Here is a 23,518-nt window from a genome sequence, read left to right as displayed (position 1 = left end):
ATTGACCTCATTTCATTATTGTTGTGTTTCAGGGAATGGGGTAGCCCAAGGAGAGGGAGGGAGATGAGAGAATGGTTGGTTGGTAGAGCAGTCAGAACCCATGCAGTGATTAAGTTTGCAGTCTTATATGGGCGTGGTTAGTGGTGCCGTGAAACAAGTATAATAGTAGCATCAGAGATCATTGATCACAGATCACCGTAACAGATATAAAAATAATGAAAAATTTGAAATATTGTGAGAATTACCAATATGTGTAATGATATGATGTGAGCACATGCTGTTGAAAAAGTGGCACTGATAGGCTTGCTTGATGCAGGGTTTCCACAGACCTTCAATTTGTTAAAAATGCAGTATTTGCATGCGGTAGTTAAATTCAGTTGTCATCTTGGCCAGGTGAACTTGCCTAGTTCTGTTACTGTGGAGATGAGCCAATGGTACATGAACCTCATCTGCAGATGCATTTGCTCATTACATCTGCATTTGGCTGAGAGGCATACCTGCTGTAATGAATGATGTTTGATTTAGTTGGCTGATGCTTAAATGAGAGAGCTCAACAGCCCAAGCAGCTCAGCATACCTCATCTCGGCGCTTGCAGCTCAGTCCAGGCCTTTGGAGATACAGAAAGTAATCATCCTGGGGAAAGATGTTGGAACCCAGAAGCCTGGAGAGAAGGCCAGCAGAGATTGCTTTGTGCCTTTCCACGTAAGAAAGAACCTCAGTTGAAAGTTAGCTAGCTGCCTTTCCTCTGAAGAACTATACATTAACTAAATAAATCCCCTTTTATTGAAAGCCAATCCGTCTCTGGTGTGTTGCATTCCAGCAGCTAGCAAACTACAACAGATTTGGTACCGGAGCGTGAGGTGCTGCCGCAGTTTGCAAATACCGGATACGTCGAAATGGTTTTTTGGATGGCTAAGGGGAAGATTTTGGAGGAACTGTGAAGAGAATGATGGAGAAGTCCTGGAGTGCTTGAAGCGACTGTTGGTGTAAAAGGAACCACTACCAATCTGGACAAAGGGGGACACAAAAGGGGCAAATTGGAGTTTGCAGAGTGAGAACCATGGAAGCTCAGGTCTGAAGCCAAGAAACCTCAGCCAGGAGAGTGGACCCACCCATATACATGGAGAGGGTGAGTTTGCCTTGAGGGCAGAGGATGAGTATCCCACATCGTTACAGTGGAAGAGTTGTGCTGCCTCAGGCCTTGGAGAAGGTATAGCAGGCTTCTTGGGGACTGGGGAGAGCCTGGCTGCCACCACATGGAGGGGTTGAGTGTGTGCCTCAGAAATGGCAGAGAGCCCAGGTGTGGCCCTGATGCTTGGAGAGAGTGGAGCCGAGAAAAAGGTGGTCTCCTCAGTGTTCCCCCGAGGTTGATTTGGAAAGAGGCAGGCCACTGCATAGGCCCTTGGAAAGGGTGGGACTGCTACTTTCTAAAGCTGAAGGATAAATGACTTTTAGACTTTGAAATCCAATGGTGTTTGCCCTGCAGGTTTTTCTTGCAGTTTCTCCCTATGAATCCTGTGACTGTCCCTCCTTTGCATATTGGCACCAGATAACTTGCTTTGAGATTCATAGGTCACAGCCAGAAGAGAGTTTTTTGCACCTTAATATTGTTTAAGGTGATGCATTGCCAAGTTGACAAGGGGTGGACATGTGGTAGTTAGATTCAGTTGTTAACTTGGCCAGGTAAAGGTGCCTAGTTCTGTTGTTGTGGACATGGGCCAATGGTACCTGAACCTCATCTGTTGCTCATTACATCTGCAGTCGGCTAAGAGGTGTGCCTGCTGTAATGAATGATGTTTGATTTAATTGGCTGGTGCTTAAATTAGAGAGCTCAACGTAGCACGGCCCAAGCAGCTCAGCATACCTCATCTCAGCATTCGCAGCTCAGCCCAGGCCTTTGGAGATGCAGAAAAAATCACCTCAGGAAAAGTTATTGGAACCCAGAAGCCTGGAGAGAAGGCCAGCAGAGATCACCCTGTGCCTTCCCACGTAAGAAAGAACCTAAGTCAAAAGTTTGCTGCGTTTCCTCTGAAGAACTATACATTAACTAAATAAATCCCCTTTTATCAAAAGCCAGTCTGTCTCTGGTGTGTAGCATTCTGGCAGCTAGCAAACTACAACACTGCGAAACACCATAAAGTGAAGCACAATAAAAGGAGGTATATCTGTAAGAGTCACATAGTGTGTAATTTTACGTGTCTTGCTTTTACTTAGCATAATGTTCCCTGTTTCCCCTTGTGGTAAGTAAAAACTAAATCTCAAGGACATTAATAAACTTCTAAGTCACAAGATTATTTATTATGAATGTGTGTGTACTTGCTGAAGTAATCTTTTATAAGGGAGTCATACTGTTGGTAAAATTATGCTACTTCAGTTTCTTTTCCATTTTGCTTTTCCACAAGAGGAAGAGCAAAGGTTTTTTTAAAAAAGCTGGAAGGTTACCAAACAGCTCTGAAAACAGAAATCAGAAATTCAGATTACCACTGAAGAATTGGATAGACAAAAACCTAAATTGGGTGTGCGCTGTATCTTAATAGCTAATTTTTTTAAATTAACTTTTTATTTGAAATACTTTCAAATATACAGGGCAATTACAAACCCCATACAGAGAACTCCAACATACTCTTACCTCTTCCCGCCCCTGCCCCCTGTCCATACCCAGATCCACCAGTTTAATATTTTGCCACATTTGCCCTTGCTTCCTCACTTCCTCCCCATCAATCCATTTTCTGAACACTTGGGTTTAGTTGTATGGATCATGCTTCTTAAATACTTATTACTATGTGTATTTCCTCAGAACAAGGATATTCACTTATGTAGCTGCTTTAACTATACTTATCAAATTCAAGATATTTAACATTGCTATCGCATGAAAGTGTATTTTCCAATTTCATTTGTCAGTGATGTCCCTTTCAGCCTTTTCCCCTACCTTGTTAGTGCCCATTCAGGGTCATATGTTCTATTTAATTGTCATTGTGTGTTTAGTTGCTTTTCCCTTTATTTTTAAATTGTGGAAACATATATACAACATTAACTTTCTAATCTCAACCAATCCCAACAATACCATTCAGTGGGATAAATCACATTCAAAATGTTGTGGTGTGCTTGCCACTTACTGTTAGTAACGGTACAAACCAAAAATACAATTATATTGGCCTTTATATTTACCCATGTTATTACTCTCACCAGATATCTTTATTTCTTCATGTGGTTTCAATCTATCATCTGTTGTCTTTTCAACATACAGAACTCTCTTTAGCATCTCTTGTAGTGCCAGTCTGGTGGTGACAAACTCCCTCTCATTTTGTTTATCAGGGAATGTCTTAACGTCTCTTTCATTTTTGAAAGGAGTTTTGCTGAATATAGAATTCCTGGCTGGCAAATTTTTGCTTTCAGCACTTTGAATATGTCCTCCCATTGCCTTCTTGCCTCCAGGCTTTCCATTGAGTGTCCCAGCCTGCAGGACGATCAACTGAAGCTCGAACTCCTGTGAGGGAAGAATGGCAGCAAGACAAATATTCTGATCAAGCTGCAAAAGTTTATTGAGGAGGCTGGGTATATATACTCTAGAAGGAGAGGGGGTGGCTAGTAGGGATGGTGGTGATCTGGGATTGGTGGCTGCTGTTGCTAGGGCAGAGGGCAGATGTACAGTTAGTACTTTTGACGCGAACTTTAGGCGCGAACTACTATTACTTCCGTGAAGAAGGCTGATTATAGTTTAGGCTGTTCTTTGTTTCAGCCCTGGCGGCCATGTTGCATGTTTCCAGCATCGCTGAGGGTGGATTTTATACATACTACTTTAATTGTCCCCAACAATTGAGAAACCAACACTTGATCTTATTGATGCTCCCTTGTGCGTGACATATTACTACTTTCTTGCAGCTTTCAGAATTCTTGCTTTATCTTTGGCATTTGACCAATTTGATTGTAATATGCTGCAGCATGGAGGAATGGAACACTGGAGCACTTCACATAGCCATTTTGGTCAACTTGAAGTTGAATCTCTTTCTTTATGTTAATCATATTTGCTTTTGTTAATAAGGCTCACCTTGAAGTCTGTTTTGTCTGATACTAATATTACTAGTTTGGTTTTCATTTTATTTCTGTTTTCCTGGTGTGTTATTTTCCATCCTTTTACTTGTTTTTCTTTGCTTTTTTATTTTAGCATACATTTACACGTTTTAATCCATCTGGGTACTCAGTCTTTTAACTTGAGAATCTTTTTTCCCTCCTTTTTTTGTGTGTGTAGGGGGGAGGGAGACAGCTTTATTTGTCCCCCTTTTGTTCCTTTCATTTCATACTTCATCTTCTAGCTTAGAAGCTATATACTCGGACTTCCTTTAGTGATTACCAAAGATATTTTAAAATACATATTTAACTTAAAGTCCAAACTTACATTTTCTGTTCTTTTCAGTAATATAGGATCTATTAAATACTTGTTACCAGTTGCCCCTTGCCAGTTTATGCCGTTCGTGTGTTTTTCAATTCAGCACCACAAGTTATATGTTGTTATTTTTACTTTTTCAGTCAATAGATGTTTAAAATAATTCCATATTTTACCAGTTCCTTTTGTTTCTTCATTCTAGATTATTTTCCTTCTCATTGATGTATATCCTTTAAAACCTTATTTAGTGAAGGTATAAAATCTTTCAATTTTTATTTTTCTAAAAGTATTTTTAATTTGCCTTTTTTTTTTTTTTTTTGGCCTTTGTTTTTTAAATTTAGTTTTTGTGGGTGTAAGAGCCTAGGCAAACTTTTTATGTAAAGACTGAGATAAATTCTTGGGACTTTGTAGTCCATATAATCTCTGTCACAAACTTTTCAACAATGCCAAGTTGTGGGAAAGCAACCTTAGATAATACCATAGCCAGATAAGCTTGGTTGTGTCCCAATACAATTTTATTTGTTGACACTGAATTTGAATTATCTATAATTTTCATGTGTTACAAAATATTCTTTAGATTTTCTTTTCACCCATTAAAAAATGTAAAAACCATTCATAGCCCATGGGCCATATAAAAACAAGCTGGATTTTGCCTGTGGGCCAAAATTTGTTGATTACTGGTCTAGATTAACGTTTGTTTTTATTTAGCCTTTGACACTTGAAGTATATTATCCCACTGTCTTTCATTTCTAATTGTTGAAAGGTTAACAGTCATCTAATTGTCTTTTCTTTGTAGGTAAACTGGTAACATGTTTAGCTACTTTTAAGAAATTCTTGTTTTCTTTGCTGCAGTTGCCTATGTTGTATCTAATTGTGGATTTATTTTCATTTTATCTGTTCATTATTTGTTGAGCTTCCACAATTTAAGGATTGATTTCTCTCATTACTTCTGGAAAATTTTCAACCGTTACTTTTTCATTTAAAGGAGGTTGATAATAAGAAAAATACATTTGAAGATTTTCTACAAAGTTTTTATAGTTTAAGATATTATCTATTTTGTTAACTATTATCCCTTTAAAACCAACTCTAAAAAAAAGCTAGACAATATCTGTGTAGATAACCTTAAGCTTTGCTTTCTCTTATGAAACAGTGATTACTTTTGGTTTGGCTGCTAAGAAATGTAGCTTTAAATAAAATACTAAAGTGAAGTGTCTAAGAACTTTGTGGGTTCCTTTTGGGGTTCATGGTCTGGGAATTGAACCCCGTCTCCCACATGAAAGGCCAGCATTCTACCACTGAACCACCCATGCACCCAGAACTTTGTGCTTTTTAAATTATATTTTATAGTTATTTATAAGGTATAACTATATATTTCACACTAAATGCATATTATAAATATGAATTATATATTATTAATAGTTTGGATAGCAAAAGTGCAACTTGACATTTATTTTTTAAACCATATTCAAAATAGTTCAGGTCTTTGTACCTGTATGCAATAAATGTCTTAATTGCATCTTTGTTGAGCTCCTAGTTATTCTTGTTATTTGAATATGTATCTTCTTTAAATTAGCAAGGAATATGATATCTTAACTGTAGACTTCTGTCATTTCAGAGAACTCAGTTTCCTGCATCTGTTGAATCTCAAAAACCCCGGCTGAAAAAAGGTCTGTATGCAATTTCATATTATGTCTATCTTTTTTTCTATTCTATATGTATTAAAGCTTTTTAAAATGTTAATGTTCGGGGACAGCAGTAATAGACTACTGCCAGAGTAGCATGTATTTCATGGAGTTGTTAGATATTAGGGAATTGGTTTCATGGAGTTGTTAGATATTAGGGAATTGGTTTCAACTGTAAATGTCTTTAAATGGGGTTGTGGTAGTTAGATTCAGTTGTCAACTTGGCCAGGTCAGAGTGCCTACTTCTGTTGCTGTGGACATGAGCCAATGGTATGTGAACCTCATCTGTTGCTCGTTACATCTGCAGTTGGCTAAGAGGCGTGCCTGCTATAACGAATGATGTTTGATTTAATTGGTTGGTGCTTAAATTAGAGAGCACAACATAGCATAGCCCAAGCAGCTCAGCATACCTCATCTCAGCATTCGCAGGTCAGCCCAGGCCTTTGGAGATGCAGAAAGAAATCACCCCAGGGAAAGTTGTTGGAACCCAGAGACCTGGACAGAAGGCCAGCAGAGATCACCCTGTGCCTTCCCACGTAAGAAGGAACCTCAGTTGAAAGTTAGCTGCCTTTCCTTTGAAGAACTAACGAAATAAATCCCCTTTTATTGAAAGCCAGTCTGTCTCTGGTGTGTTGCATTCCAGCAGCTAGCAAACTAGAACAGGGGTTTTATTAAATTATATGTGTGTTCTGTAGTTTTCTACTGGTAGAAAAAGCACTCTGTGAAGTTCCCCTCAAGCCTAAAATAATTAAAAAAAAATTTTTTTATTAGTAAAACTAGTAAACATAAAATATGAACACTTTTTTATCACATAGTTGTATATTCATCATGATCATTTCTTAGAACATTTGCATCAATTCAGAAAAAGAAATAAAAAGATTAGAAAAAAATTCATACCTACCATATTCATACCTACTCCCCTTTCATTGATCACTAGCATTTCAATCTACTGTATTTATTTTAACATTTGTTCCCCCTATGATTTACTTATTTTTAATCCATATGTTGTACTCATCTGTCCATAAGGTAGATAAAAGAAGCATCAGACACAAGGTTTTCACAATCACACAGTCACATTGCGAAAGCTTTATCATTATACGATCATCTTCAAAGAAACATGGCTATTGGAACACAGCTCTACGTTTTCAGGCAGTTCCCTCCAGCCTCTCTGTTATGCTTTAACTACAAAGGTGATATCTATTTAATGCGTAAGAATAACCTCCAGGATAACCTCTCGACTCTGTTTGGAATCTCTCAGCCATTGACACATTATTTTGTCTCATTTCTCTCTTCGCCCTTTTGGTCGAGAAGATTTTCTCAATCCCTTGGTGCTGAGTCCCAGCTCATTCTAGGATTTCGGTCCCATGTTGCCAGGAAGGTCCACACTCCTGGGAGTCATGTCCCATGTAGAGAGAGGGAGGGCAGTAATTTTGCTTGTCGCGTTGGCTAAGAGAGAAAGGCCATATCTGAGCAACAAAAGAGGTTCTCTTTGGGGTGACTCTTTAAGCCTAATTTTAAGTAGGCTTAGCCTAACCTTTGTGGGGTTAAGTTCATATGAACAAACCCCAAGATTGGGGGCTCAGCCTATTGCTTTGGTTGTCTCCACTGCTTGTGTGACTATCAAGAATTCTCCACTTGGGGAAGTTGAATTTTCCCCTTTTCACCATTCCTCCAAGGGGACTCTGTAAATACTTTTTTATTCACTGTTCAAATCCTTCTGGGATTTATCAAGGCATCACTCTGGACTAACCTACAAAATCTCATGTCCTACCCAAGGTTCCATGTACTTATGGTGTTCAGCCACCTATCTACATAAGTTATATTAGGAGATGCACTAGTCAAAATATAGATTTTGTATCAAATAAACATTTTTTGCTTTAGTCTCACATATAAGTTGAAATTTTAAAATATTAATTACCATCTATTTTCAGCACCCTGCAATAATGACATTCCTTTGTTCTTCCTCATGCAAAAATATTTTTAAAATGTGTGTATTTAGTCACTATCATTGTACACTCTAGGCATTCCTAGATTATACAATCTCAATCTTTATCGCCTAGCTTTCTTTCTGATTTCATTTATGATCCCAGCCCTCCTCCCTCTATCATTCTCACATTCAGCTTCATTCAAGTTTTAACATAATTCTATTACAGTTAGTTAGTATTGTGCTGTCCATTTCTGAGTTTTTATATTCAGTCCTGTTGCACAATCTGTATCCCTTCAGCTCCTATTACCCAATATCTTACCCTATTTCTATCTCCTGATGGACTCTGTTACCCATGAAGTTCTCCAAGTTTATTCACTAATGTCAGTTCATATCAGTGAGACCATACAGTATTTGTGCTTTTGTTTTTGGCTAATCTCACTCAACATAATGTCCTCAAGGTCCATCCATGTTGCTACATAGTTCATAACTTTGTTCTGTCTTACAGCTGCATAATATTCCATCATACGTACATACCACAGTTTGTTTAGCCAACCATCTGTTGATGGACATTGTGGCTGTTTCCATCTCTTTGCAATTGTAAATAATGCTGCTAAAAACATTGGTGTGCATATGTCCGTTTGTGTCCTTGCCCTTATGTCCTTTGAGCAGATACCTAGCAATGGTATTGCCAGGTCATATGGCAATTCTATATTTAGCTTTTTGAGGAACCGCCAAACTGCCTTCCACAGTGGTTGCACCATTTGACATTCCCACCAACAATGGATAAGTGTGCCTCTTTCTCCACATCCTCTCCAGCACTTGTCATTTTCTGTTTTGTTGATAATGGCCATTCTGGTGGGTGTGAGATGATATCTCATTGTGGTTTTGAGTTGCATTTCTCTAATGGCCAGGGACGTTGAGCATCTCTTCATGTGCCTTTTGGCCATTTGTATTTCCTCTTCTGAGAAGTGTCTGTTCAAGTCTTTTTCCCATTTTGTAATTGGATTGGCTATCTTTTTGTTGTTGAGTTGAACAATCTCTTTATAAATTCTGGATACTAGACCTTTATCTGATATGTCGTTTACAAATATTATCTCCCATTGTGTAGGCTGTCTTTTTACTTTCTTGATGAAGTTCTTTGATGCACAAAAGTGTTTAATTTTGAGGAGTTCCCATTTATTTATTTCTTTCTTCAGTGCTCTTGTTGGGTATAAGGTCTATAAAACTGCCTCCAAGTATGAGATTTATAAGATATTTCCCTATATTTTCTTCTAACAGTTTTATGGTCTTAGATCTAATGTTTAGATCTAAGTTTTGAGTTAACTTTTGTATAGTGTGTGAGATATGGGTCCTCTTTCATTCTTTTGCATATGGGTATCCAGTTCTCTAGGCACCATTTATTGAAGAGTCTGTTCTGTCCCAGGTGAGTTGGCTTGACTGCCTTATCAAAGATCAATTGTCAGTAGATGAGAGGGTCTATATCTGAACACTCTATTCGATTCCATTGGTCAATATATCTATCTTTATGCCAGTACCATGCTGTTTTGACCACTGTGACTTCATAATATGCCTTGAAGTCACGTAGTGTGTGACCTCCGACTTCATTTTTCTTTCTCAGGATACTTTTAGCTATTTGGGGCACCCTGCCCTTCCAGATAAATTTGCTTATTGGTTTTTCTATTTCTGAAAAGTAAGCTGTTGGGATTTTGATTGGTATTGTGTTGAATCTGTAAATCAATTTAGGTAGAATTGACATCTTAACCATATTTAGTGTTCCAATCCATGAACATGGTATGCTCGTCCATCTATTTAGGTCTTCTGTGATTTCTTTTAACATTTTCATGTAGTTTTCTTTGTATAGGTCTTTTGTCTCTTTAGTTAAATTTATTCCTAAATATTTTATTCTTTTGGTTGCAATTGTAAATGGAATTCGTTTCTTGATTTCCCCCTCAGATTGTTCATTACTAGTGTATAGAAACACTACAGATTTTTTAGTGTTGATATTGTAGCCTGCCACTTTGCTGTACTCATTTATTAGCTCTAGTAGTTTTGCTGTGGATTTTTCGGGGCTTTGACATATAGTATCATATCATCTGCAAACAGTGATATCTTCCTTTCCAATTCTGATGCCTTGTATTTCTTTTTCTTGTCTAATTGCTCTGGCTAGAACTTCTAACACAATGTTGAATAATAGTGGTAATAATGGACATCCTTGTCTTGTTCTTGATCTTAGGGGAAAAGTTTTCAGTTTTTCCCCATTGAGGATGATGTTAGCTGTGGGTTTTTCATATATTCCCTTTATCATTTTAAGAAAGTTCCCTTCTGTTCCTGTCCTTTGAAGTGTTTTCAACAGGAAAGGATGTTGAATTTTGTCAGATGCCTTTTCTGCATCAATCGAGATGATCATGTGGTTTTTCTGCTTTGATTTGTTGATACGGTGTATTACATTAATTGATTTTCTTATGTTGAACCATCCTTGCATACCTGGGATGAATCCTACTTGGTCATGATGTATAATTCTTTTAATGTGTTGCTGGATTTTATTTGCTAGAATTTTGTTGAGGATTTTTGCATCTATATTCATTAGAGATTGGTCTGTAGTTTTGTTTTTTTGTAATATCTTTGTCTGGCTTTGGTATGAGGGTGAGGTTGGCTTCGTAGAATGAGTTAGGTAGCTTTCCCTCCTCTTCAATTTTTTTTTGAAGAGCTTGAGCAGGATTGGTAGTAATTTTTTCTGGAATGTTTGGTAGAATTCACATGTGAAACCATCTGGTCCTGAACTTTTGTTTTGGGGAGCTTCTTAATGACTGATTCAGTTTCTTTACTTGTGATTGGTTTGTTGAGGTCGTCTATTTCTTCTTGAGTCAAAGTTGGTTGTTCATGCCTTTCTATAAAGTTGTCCATTTCATCTACATTGTTGTATTTATTTGCATAAAGTTGTTCATAGTATCCTGTCATTACTTCCTTTATTTCTGTGGGGTCAGTGGTTATGTCTCCTCTTCCATTTCTGATCTTATTTATTTGCATCCTCTCTCCTTCTTTTTGTCAGTTTTGCTAAGGGTCCATCAATCTTACTGATTTTCTCATAAAACCAACTTCTGGTTTTGTTGATTTTCTTGATTGTTTTCATGTTCTCAGTTTTATTTTTTTTCTGCTCTTATCTTTATTATTTCTTTTCTTTTGCCTGTTTTGGGGTTAGTTTGCTGCTCTTTCTCTTGTTATTCCAAGTATTCAGTTAATTTCTTGATTTTTGCCCTTCTTTTTTGATATAGGCATTTAGGGTAATAAATTTCCCTCTTAGCACTAACTTTGCTGCATCCCGTAAGTTTTCATTTTCCTTTTCCTCAAGATATTTACTGATTTCTCTTGTTATTTCTTCCTTGACCCACTAGTTGTTTGAGTGTGTTGTTGAGCCTCCACCTATTTGTGAATTTTCTGGCACTCTACTGTTATTAATTTCCAACTTCATTCCTTTATGATCTAAGAAAGTGTTTTGTATGATTTCAGTCTTTTTAAATTTATTGAGACTTGCTTCGTGACCCAGCATATTGTCAATCTTTGAGAATGATCCATGAGCACTTGAGAAAAAGGTGTATCCTGCTGTTGTGGTGTGTAATGTTCTATAGATACCTGTTAAGTCTAGATCATTTATTGTATTATTCAGAGTCTCTGTTTCTTTATTATCTCTTGTCTAGATGTTCTGTCCATTGATAAGCGTGGTGAACTGAAGTCTCCAACTATTGTGGTAGATGTGTCTGTCTCTTTTCAGTGTTTTCAGTGTTTGCCACAGGTATTTTGGAGCCTTCTGGTTGGTGCATAAATATTTATGATTGTTATGTCTTCATGTTGAATTGTTCCTTTTATTAAAACATAGTATCCTTCTCTGTCTCTTTTAACTGTTTTACATTGAAGTCTAATTTGTTGGATATTAGTATAGCTACTCCTGCTCTTTTCTGATTGTTATTTGCATGAAATATCTTTTCCCAGCCTTTCACTTTCAACCTGTGTTTATCTTTGGGTCTAAGATGTGTTTCCTGGAGACAGCATATGGATGGGTCCTGTTTTTTAATCCATTCTGCCAGTTTACGTCTTTTGATTGGGGAGTTTAATCCATTAACACATAGTGTTTTTACTGTAAGGGCAGTACTTCTATCATTTTGCCTTTTAGATTTTATATTTCATATCTAATTTTTCTTCTTTTTATCTTTACTGATAATCTTCATTTCTACACTCTTCTCCACACCTCTCTCTCCTGTCTTTTCCTGTCTGTCTGAGTGCTCCCTTTAGTATTTCTTGCAGAGCTGGTCTCTTGGTCACAAATTCTCTCAGTGATTTTTTTGCCTGAAAATGTTTTAATTTCCCCCTCATTTTTGAAGGACAGTTTTGCTGGATATAGAATTTTTGGTTGGCAGTTTTTCTCTTTTAGTAACTTAAATATATCATCCCACTGTCTCCTTGCCTCCATGGTTTCTGCTGAACAATCTACATACAGTCTTACTGGGCTTCCCTTGTACATGATGGATTGTTTCTCTCTTGCTGCTTCCAAGATTCTCTCTTTCTCTTTGACATCTGACATTCTGATTAGTAAGTGTCTTGGACTACGTCTTTTTGGATCTTTTCTGTTTAGGGTATGCTGCACTTCTTGGATCTGTAATCTTAAGTCTCATGAGAGTTGGGAAATTTCCAGTGATCATTTCCTTCATTAGTTTTTCTCCTCATTTTCCGGGACACCCACAACACGTATATTCATGTGCTTCATGTTGTCATTCAATTCCCTGAGTCCCTGCTCATAGTTTTCCATTCTTTTCCCTATATTTTCTTTTGCTTGTCCGATTTCAGATGTCCCATCCTCCAGGTTACTAGTCCTGTCTTCTGCCTCTTGAAATATAATATTGTAGGTTTCCATTGTTTTTTTCATCTCTTCTACTGTGCCCTTCTTTTCCATAAGTTCTGTGATTTGTGTTTTCAGACTTGATTTCTTCTTTTTGTTCATTCCTTGCCTTCTTTATATACTCCCTCAATTTACTGATTTGGTTGTTGATGAGGTTTTCCATGTCTGTTCGTATATTCTGAATTAATTGTTTCAACTCCTGTATCTCATTTGCATTATTGGTTTGTTCCTTTGACTGGGCCATATCTTCAATTTTTCTGGTGTGATTTGTTATTTTTTGCCGGCGTCTAGGCATTTCATTACTTTAATTAGTTTATTCTGGAGATTGCTTTAACTTCTTTTACCTAGTGTTTTCTTGCTGGATGAATGTCTTGTCTATCTGTTCTCTGACATTCAGTTCAGCTTTATCTGGACCTCTAGCTTAGGTTTTGTTTAACAGAGGAGAATTTTTCAGTTCTTGTTTTCTTGTTTCTTGCTCTGCCTGTATGGTGCCTTTTTCCCCCTTAGGAGGGTCTATTTAGGTATTATAGACCCCAGCCATAGTTTCCCAGACTGAACTGGCCTTGTCTCAGGAGGAAAAAGTCATGTTCATCAGTTTTTCCTGAGCGTGACACCCAGCAGGTTGAAAGGCTTTCCTATGAAGACACTGGACTCTGTGTTTTTCCTATCCTGCCAGTATGTAGCGCTTTACTGCCTACGGGTCCCACCAGCATAAGGTGATGCAATACCTTTAACTTCAGCAAACTCTCCCTGCTGGGGGTGTGGTTGAGACAGAGGAGAGGTTGTAAACTGGCTTTAATCATATCAGTTTCCCAGACCCTGGGGTCTGAATTTCTTGAGGGAGGGATTCCACCTGAGCTGGACCCCACCCCTCTGCTAGGAGAGGCACAGGCTCCAGACAAACACTCAAACAAGCTTAATTTTGCCTATGCCTGGGGCATTTGGAGCCTGAGAAGCCCTGCAGCTGTATTCAAGGAGTACTTAAGGCATGGAAATGCAGCCACAAAAAAGAAAAAGAAGAATCCTTTTCAGAGCAGGACCCCATTCCTCAGGTTTGCCAATCAAGACCTTAAGTAGTATGCTACTTTATGTATCTCCAGGTCCTGTGGGCCCCCTCCTTTCCTTCAGGGCCCAGACCCTTTCAAGTATTGTGTGCTATTAATCCAAAAAACCTCTGGGTTTTTTTTTTTTCCAGTTTTCTTTTTCTGTCAGCCCTGCCCCCTCTGCACTGGGGCAAAAACCGGCAACCTCAGCTTTTACTCTAGTTTCTGCTGCACTGGGGGCCTATTTTTAGTAGTCAGAATTTGTTGTTTAATTCCATAAATTGGAGCTTGGTTGTGCTCAGCCCCTGCTGCTAGCTAGTAAAGTCTCTTTCCTATCTATTCTGGGAAGCAGCTAGTGGGGGAAGGGTACTGGCTGCTGTGTTTTGGGGAACTCACAGTTCTGGGTGGGCTCATAGCCGGTCCAGCTTGTCCAGAGTGGGGTACCCTGTGTGTCCAGTCACTGACGTGGCCCCAACAGTTGTTCTGTACTATCCTGGCTATTTACTAATTGCTGTGGAGAATGAACCAAATTCCACACCTCACTATGCCACATCTTGGCCCCCAGTAATTGGAGCATTATTTTTTAATCTTTGTGTTCTGGCAACATTAAGTCTCTGGGTCATAGTAAGCTTTATTTTTTCCTATCTAATGGGCAGATATATCTTAGTTTTTTGTTGGTTGCTTCTTCTAAGGTTCTGGAACATCAGGAAATGAATTAAAAATCATTTCCCTCTCTCCTCCTGCTCTACCCTTTCATTAACATTTTTAAAAATCAGGTACCCCTCAAAACATAAATAAGAACATAAACACTATGTACTTACTGCCCAGATTTAATAAATAAAAACATTTAATCATATTTACTTTAGAGCTTTGGATTTTTTTGGGTGGGAAAGTGGGGGGTGGGGGGTGCTTGGTCCTGAATCGAACCTGTGTCTCCTGCATGGAACATGAGCATTCCGTCACTGAACCACCTGTGCACCCAAGATTTTTTAGTTTTTAAGAAACCAACATTAGAGAAAGAGTTGAAATCTCCTTTTAATCTTTTCCTAGTCCTGTTCCTCTTTCTTCCTTTTAAGGCCACTGTTGTTCTGAGGTTGTGTGGCTCCTCCAACTCTTTAGCATAGAAAATTAATTTCTCTTAATTAACTTTTACTGGTATTTTAAACTTTGGAATTGCAATAGGAAAGTAGCTCATTTTATGGTCTCTATATCATGAGTCATTTTCAGCTCAGATTTTTTTCATTGTTGTCTTCTCATTTCTGGACAACACTAGAATGTTTCATATTTGAGCTATTTCTAAAAGTTGTAGTTAACCATTTAAAATACTGTTTGGTATTCTTACCTATCCAGATGTGATATTAATTATGTTACATATATTTTGTTAGTGATATTCCTGCAATCTCCTTTAGAAAGTCTGCTTATTCACCTTCTGTAGCCAGGGAACAGGACAAAGAGAGGAGGAAAAGATAAAGAATGATTTTAGTTCTCAAGTTATCACTTTGAGAAACTGACAGCTGTAAAATCTCAAGGGAAGCATATGTTCAATGTGTAATAGCACAAGTATCTCTTACTTTAACAGTCTATACATTTTTAATGCTCCATAATATACTCTTTTGGACAGCAGCATGAAGAATTTAATGTGATATTGCAATATGATTGTTGTTAGTTTAGACTTGAGAACCATTCTTAAGTAAAAAAAAAAAAAATATATATATATATATACACACATACATGTCTAATAATGACTGTGTTGCTTGTTTTGTCAAAATATCCTACCAAGCTCCAGAGTTTCCTATTTTAGAGAAGCAGAACTGGTTGATACATCTTCACTATATCCGGAAGGATTATGAAGCATGCAAGGTGAGAGATTATAATGATAAAGAAAATAAAATGCAGGCTGTTGGGTAGACAACTAAAGGTGTCTGCTGCACAGAGTTTATCACAGTTTATATCCCACTAATAATGTATGATTTCCTGTTTCCCTACACTTTCTGTATTAGTTAGCTTTTGCTATGATAATGCTGTTTAACAGACAACTTCAAATTTTCAGTGACGCCCAACAGTAGACATGATTTATTGCTCCTGGGTCTCCAGATTGGCTATGGGTTGGCTGGGTTTGACTCCCAGTTGTGGGTCAAGTTCAGGTGTGCTCAGTGTGTTTTCTCATTTCAAGACCAGGCTGAAGGAGCAGCCAATCTTCTGGGACTTGTTGGCCTCATTCATGGTAGAGAACAAATGTTCAACACAGAATATTATCTAACTTTTTGATCTTTGAATAGGCAAAAAATGATGTTTTACTTTATATTTCTTTTATAGGTGAGGTTGATCATCATTTAGTATTTAAAATCCATTTATATTTAAAGATTAAAAACTGTATCTTTGATATATGCTATATATATTACATACTTACTGGCAGTCAGTAGTATGAACAGGCAAAATATGAACAGGCAAAAGCCTTTGGAATAGACTTTTTTGGCATTCAGAGCTTTGTAATACTGCTAAGGTTGTAATTTTTATTTGTACCTGTGGCATTTATACCTACACAAATGTACAGAACTGGCAATGTTTAGTACCAGTGTGAGTTTTGAAGGCAGCTCTTCCTTTTCCTTTTATATTACCTTTTCCTGGTTTTACTTCTGCTTTTTGACCACTTTTCAGTTTCTTTTTTGGCTTTTCTTCCTCTTTCATTTCTAAAGAGTTGGGGATGGTCCCAGGATCCTATCTGTGACCGCTTTCTCTGCTCATTCTACATACCTCCTGATTTCCAGACAAGTTTGATGCCTACTGAATGCCTCACAAACATTTCAAATTCCACTTTTCTGTAGCTGAATTTATGTGCTGTTTTTCCAAACCTATTCCTTCTCTGTTCCTCATTCAGGGATGGAGTACATCATTCACCCTGGTTGTCCATGTTAGAATCCCCTAATGCCTTTCTCCTAAGTATAGGTAATTATCAAGTAGATTTTTTCCTCTTACTATCTCTTGAAATTTTCTTCTTTTTCCCTCTTCCCATGCTTTACTCAATCCCTGTTATTTTTATTTAAATTACCATAAGAATTCTTTTACTGTCTTACTTGCCTTGGATCTTATCATTTTAATCTACTTTCAACAGTGCTCCAAAAATTATTTTTCTATAGAGCCAACAGGATTAGATTACTTCCTGTTTAAAACCCACCATTGGTTTCAAAGTTTGTAGCCTGGCATTTGAAGCTCTTCTTTATCTGACTGTCTTGGACACCTCAGCTTCTCTTCCACTCCCTGACAACAGAGGGTTTGAAACTGTTTACTCTATAAAGCCTTCCCTGATTTTCCAAGTGTTCTAGTTTGCTAGCTGCTAGAATGCAGTATACCAGAAATGGAATGGCTTTTAAAGAGGGGAATTTAATAAATTGCTAATTTACAGTTCTAAGGCCAAGAGAATGTCCCAATTAAAACAAGTCTATAGAAATGTCCAATCAAAGGCATCCAGGGAAAGATATCGTGGTTCAAGAAGGCCAATGAAGTTCAGGGTTTCTCTCTCAAGTGAGAAGGCATGTGGCAAATACAGTCAGCGTTTCTCTCTCATCTGGAAAGGCACATGGTGAACACGGTCAGGGTTCCTCTCTCATCTGGAAGGGCACAAACACTGTATCATCTGCTAGCTTCTTCTCCTGGCTTCCTGTTTCATGAAGCTCCCCAGGAGGCATTTTCCTTCATCTCCAAAGGTCGCTGGCTGGTGGACTCTGCTTCTCGCGGCTATGTCATTCTCCAAAATGTTTCCTCTTTTGTAAGACTCCAGAAACTTATCAAGACCACCCAGATGGGTAGAGACATGTCGCCACCCAATCCAGCTCAACAACCACTCTTTTTTTTTCTTTTTTTATTTATTAATTAAAAAAAAATTAAACAACAAACGAACAAAAACATTCTTAACATATGATCATTCCATTCTACATATATAATCAGTAATTCACAATATCATCACATAGTTGCATATTCATCATTATGATCATTTCTGGGAAGATTTGCATTAATTCAGAAAAAGAAATAAAAAGACAACAGAAAAAGAAATAAAATGAAAGCAGGAAAAAAAGATTATACATACCATGCCCCTTACCCCTCCCTTTCATTGATCATTAGCATTTCAAACTAAATTTATTTTAACACTTCAACAACCACTCTTGATTAAATCACATCTCCAGGGAGATGATCCGATCAAAGTTTTAAGCATAGAGTACTGAACAGGGACTATTCTGCCTTTGTGAAATGGGATTTAGATTAAAACATGGCTTTTCTAGGGGACATACATCCCTTCAAACCAGCACACCAAGTTAGAATCAGATGCCTGCCGTCTGGGCTCCTTTAGCACCCTGGCCTTAGCCCATCATAGTAATAAGGCTGAGCTCAGGTTTTGCTCATCAAAGAGTTCCTAACATCTGCAATGTTGTTTGAATATCTTTTCATATTTTCTGAATTTGCCTAGTTAGATTCCAGGTAGGCGCTAGCAAACTTTCTCTATAAGTTGCCAGACAGTAAACATTTTAGGCTTTGCATGCCACATATGATCTCTGCTGCATATTTTTCTTTTTTTCCTATAACTCTTTTCAAATATTAAAAGCTTTCTTAGCATGGGAACTGTACAAAAACAGGCCATGTATCAGATATGGCCCACAGGCTATAGTTTGCTGACCCCTGTTCTAGAATAACTAATCCTAAGGAGAAGTTGAGAATAAAAAAAAAAAATTCTTAATCAATTACTTTATTAGTCATTATTAGTATCCTAAGTTTCTTATATGTGTCTCTTGTTCATGTCTACCTTTTCTTAAAGACTCTTAAGCACTAATCGGAAATATTTTTCTTCCTCTTTCAGGCTGTTATCAAAGAACAGCTTCAGGAAACTCAGGGGCTATGTGAATATGCTATCTATGTCCAAGGTAAGACATATCTTTCTTCTCTTTTTACTAATGAAATAAACACTTTGCCTAGTTTCTTGAAGGACAGCAAACGACTTATGAAATAAAGTTGAAGTACATATTCCATAAAGGTCTTACTCAGCATTCTTTTTTTTGGAAATGTCAGCATAATTGTTGTGTTGGGTTTGATTGTAGGAATTACTAGTACTGTTGAAAAAGTTTGCTACCATCCTTCACCCCTTTTTTTAGTTTCTGACTAGTGTTTTTCAGAATGGATGCTTAGGATCTCTGCCTCATGCAGTGATTTCAGGGCCAAAAGGTATTTTTTGAAAGACTCGTTATAGTCAAGCTAAAAGAGATGAGAAAAGGCTTGAGTAATTCTGTGAGGTGAATCAGATGGAGGCAAGAAGCCTAGAGGTACAGGATAAAGTAGAGAATGAACTAAATTCATCAGAAACCAAATATAGTTTGGTTTTACATTTCACTGTTTTTACTTACATTTCACTATTTTTCTTTTAAGGATTTAGAAGACATTTAAATTCACCATGGGGATGAGATTTTATATTTCTAAAGTCAATTAACTTGTCGATAAATATGAAATGTATTAAAACACATATATAATATAAATTGACATTTATCTTAATAATGTAAACCTTATTATATCTAAGTTCTATTAAAGATCAGTATTCATAGTTATTTTCTCAACAAGAGTGAATTCAGTCCGACTCTGGATGCACAATGATAACCAAAAGTTACATGGACATAGATAGAGATAGAGATAATAACACCGATATCATTTTAAAAGTATTTTCAAAAACATGATCTGATGTCAATATCAGCCATTCTGGAGCAGCATAGTAGATTGCCACACTAAAGTTGATATAGATCTATTTTATAGAAAAAGTAAAACTTTGCATACACTAAAATCCTGTAAGAATAGTAGTTAAAACTGTATTTTTAAAAATAATAATAAAAAAGTAGACTTTACCAAAGGCCTACTGATTTTGCTCTTTTAATTTATTTATTAATTAAAAAAATTTAACAAATGGAATAAAACACTAACATATATAATCAGTAATTCACAATATCATCACTTAGTTGCATATTCATCATTTCTTAGAACATTTACATCAATTCAGAAAAAGAAATAAAAAGATAATAGAAAAAGAAATAAAATGAAAACAGAAAAAAAAGATCATACCTACCATGCCCCTTATCCCTTGCTTTCATTGATCACTAGCATTTCAAACTAAATTTATTTTAACATTTGTTTCCCCTATTATTTATTTTTATTCCATATGTTCTACTCGTTTGTTGACAAGGTAGATAAAAGGAGCATCAGACACAAGTTTTTCACAATCACACAGTCACATTGTGAAAGCTGTATCATTATTCAGTCATCCTCAAGAAACATGGCTACTAGAACACAGCTCTACATTTTCAGGCAGTTCTCTCCAGCCTCTCCATTACATCTTGAATAATAAGGTGATATCTACTTAATGCATAAGAATACCCTCCAGGATAACCTCTCAACTCTGTTTGGAATCTCTCAGCCATTGACACTTTGTCTCATTTCCCTCTTCCCCCTTTTGGTTGAGACGGTTTTCTCAATCCCTTGATGCTGAGTCTCAGCTCATCTAGGGTTTTTGTCAATCCCTTGATGCTGAGTCTCAGCTCAATCTAGGATTTCTGTCCCATGTAGCCAGGAAGTTCCACATCCCTGGGAGTGCCTATTAATTTTTCTTGATCCTAAAAATAAGGATAATACTAAAACAAGAATTATGAATAATAAGCCAAGAAAGAATGCAGGCTCTTGTATTCAAGGCTTTTCCAGCCTTCTCGATCTAACAGGCAATGAAATAAGCACTTATAATTTGAAAAAGTGTACAACCTATTACAATAATATGTGCTATCAAGATTTTAAACATCTTTCTGTGACAACAGCCAATACAACCTTTTCAAAATCACTGATAGATGAGACCATACAGTATTTGTCCTTTAGTTTTTGGCTAGTCTCACTCAGCATAATGTTCTCAAGGTCCATCCATGTTGTTACATACTTCATAAGTTTATTCTGTCTTAAAGACAGTTCATTGATATGAACTGACATTAGTGAATAGACTTTGAATAAAAAAAAAAAAGATCACTGATTGATTCCAGGCTGATTCTTGCCCCAGGTGAAGACTGAACGCTGTCTGGCCAATTTGAGAAAGGTGTTCACCAACTGCTGCTTTGGGGTTCACCAAGTGGAAGGTCTTTGCCAGGGTTTTTAGTTCGGGAGCAGAAAGTAGTTCAAGCACTTCAGAGAGTTCTTGCAATTCAGATTCTGTCTGTAGAAAGCCTGCTTGCTTTAGTTCTTCAATTGCAGGTGTTTACTCTCTAGCAGTCTCCTCATATTCCAATTTATTCATTTTAATCCAGTTTAATTTACGTTATAATTAAATGTAAATTAAACGTTCCATATAATTTCTGACCATGAGCTGATAATTGATAAAATTTAGTTATAATTCCCTTCTTGTGTTCATCAAAGAGCGTCATATCATCTTCATTCTCAAGTATGGCTTTCAGCACCACAAGGAAACTCTGAAGGTAGTAAGCATGTCTTGGTGGTGCTTGAGTTGTTTTACCGGGAACATCACAGATTGGTCCCTGTTCCAAAGGAATGCTGTGAATGAATTCATTCTTTAAGCCACTGTCACTTTCCAGAGAAAGTTTTTGAATGTTAATCCATTTAGAAGCATCATTTGTAAAACTATGAGATTCTGCCTCCAAATTGACAACTCTGCTTCTGCAACAACTGTCATTTTTACTTCTTCACCACTACCTGCCTCATGTTTCTCACTCCCTTTACCAATAACTCCTTTGATACTCCTCTGCTTTTCAAGACTGTCCTCCAAAGTAGACTTTAATTTATTCCCAATAGTTAAATCTGATGAAAACTCTGGGCCATTATTTGAGAAGCCAGGGATGCGGGCTGATTGTCCCCATTTTGGGGTAGCCTTTTGGCTTTCAGTGTCTGTTATTTTATCACCTCTATAGTATGTTCAGAAGTACTCTCTTCTGTAGGAGAATCACACACAAAAACATTTTCCTTTTGAGAACCGTTCTCCAAAACCTGATCCTTGTTTTCAGTTCTGAACAGCTGTCAACCAAGCTCTTAGCCACTTTGGATATGGAATTCTGTGGATTTGTAATTCTGCAACTTGCAAATTCCTGGTTCTTACCTATTGACCTTTTAGCCTTTATATATTGTCTGGACAATTTAGATGACAGGCTTCCCAAAGGAATGACTTTCACATTATGATTTCTCAGCTCATCTTGATTTTTGCACACCAAATCAACATTACTTTTAAAGTAAGGACTGGTCTGCTGCTTTATGCCTTTTGCTTTGTTACTTTGGCCAGGTGTTAAAGTTGTCTTTCATGATGATGATGATATCTTTGGAGTTACATCTACGGTAATATTGGTTAAATCCACTGTGGACATAGTTGAGTTCATTAAGCCAACAGGTACTGGATCTACCTGGATGGTCATTATCATTAACACACACTTCATCAAGGTGCTGGTTTAAGTTATATCTTGGGACCATTTTACTACAAATGGGGCAGGCAAGTTTAGCAGGTGAAACATTATTAAAATAGGAAATAATAGAATTAGATTCATTTATGTTAGTTTTGCTGACTGATAAACTTCTACAAGGTCTTTTCTTGTCAGATGATCTCCCTTTTGACATCGTGAGTTTCAGAAAAACTGGATGCTTTGAGTAATAAAACAGATTATTTCAGGAGAAAGAGAGTAATTGTTAACTTTTACTTTTTTGACCTACAATAATAATAAGTGGATTTCTATTTGACTTTATGTTACTCATTTAGACAATTTCTTCTTTTTGGGCCTACTTGACCAAGGCCGTGCTACCTGCTGGGGACCACATGCTTACTCTTATTGGGGCTGCCGAGTGCCACCCTTGGGCTTCTGGCCTTGCCACCCCAATCCACCCATTTTTTTCCCTCCAGGACCTCACGCCAGTCTGCATTCGTGACCTGGCCATCTTGCGCTTTCCACTTTGCTCTGCCACATTTCACTCTTTTATGTTAAAAGTAGCATCCTTACTTTTTCCAAGAACTTTCTTTTTGACTCTTTGGTGTAAACAGATGATCTTTGTTTATTGTTCATTGCATTTGTAGTCACCAAACTAATATATAACTTTTTGACATAATAGATAATAAATGGATACATCTAGGACATCATGGGAAATAAAAAAAGCTCTTTTAATTCCAATTACAAGTTCTAGACTTTCAGTGCTTGATAATAACATTTAAGCATGTATATCCTTCTGAAAACTTAGGCCTAGGAAAGAATTCTTCTTTCTGACTGGAAAAATTGTATACTGAAAACCAAAGTCTAAACTATTCTTTGGCTATTCGGAGTCTTAGACTATTCAATAGTCTAAACTAATGTCCTTAGGGACTTGTAATATTGGTTCTACTTACCCATTTGGGGGTTCTCTGAAAACTAACAGTGGAATTAATTCTGAATTATCAGGATGAATAGCACATCTGATGGGGAAGCACAGAGAAGCCTAGTCCATGTAGCTGCAAACTCCCACATCACAATTTACATGATGATTTGTAAGGTACCTAATTATATGTGTGGTAGATTCAGGGAGTGGAGGAGTTAGGTAGGTTTGAGTTACCTTACT

At 37.2% G+C, this 23,518-nt stretch overlaps 1 protein-coding gene and 1 pseudogene across 6 annotated transcripts in view; one reads left to right on the top strand and one right to left on the bottom strand.

Moving 5' to 3' along the window:
- BBS4 (Bardet-Biedl syndrome 4) overlaps window positions 1-23,518 on the top strand; it is a 46,363-nt gene that overhangs the window by 4,762 nt on the left and 18,083 nt on the right. For 2 of the 6 annotated variants that reach the window (XM_077123860.1, XM_077123858.1), the window contains exons 2-4: window positions 6,000-6,051; window positions 15,708-15,787; window positions 18,777-18,840. In XM_077123860.1, coding sequence (XP_076979975.1) covers window positions 6,000-6,051; window positions 15,708-15,787; window positions 18,777-18,840 — 196 coding nt within the window. Of the gene's footprint in view, window positions 1-3,435; window positions 3,556-5,999; window positions 6,052-15,707; window positions 15,788-18,776; window positions 18,841-23,518 lie in introns of all 6 variants that reach the window. The other 4 variants (XM_077123864.1, XM_077123861.1, XM_077123859.1 and 1 more) reach the window with 3 other exon arrangements.
- On the bottom strand, window positions 20,893-22,692 carry LOC143652329 (fanconi-associated nuclease 1 pseudogene; annotated as a pseudogene).

Source organism: Tamandua tetradactyla, chromosome 12 (assembly GCF_023851605.1).
Source record: "Tamandua tetradactyla isolate mTamTet1 chromosome 12, mTamTet1.pri, whole genome shotgun sequence".
NCBI lineage: Eukaryota > Metazoa > Chordata > Mammalia > Pilosa > Myrmecophagidae > Tamandua > Tamandua tetradactyla.
This window is presented reverse-complemented; position numbering and strand designations above follow the sequence as displayed.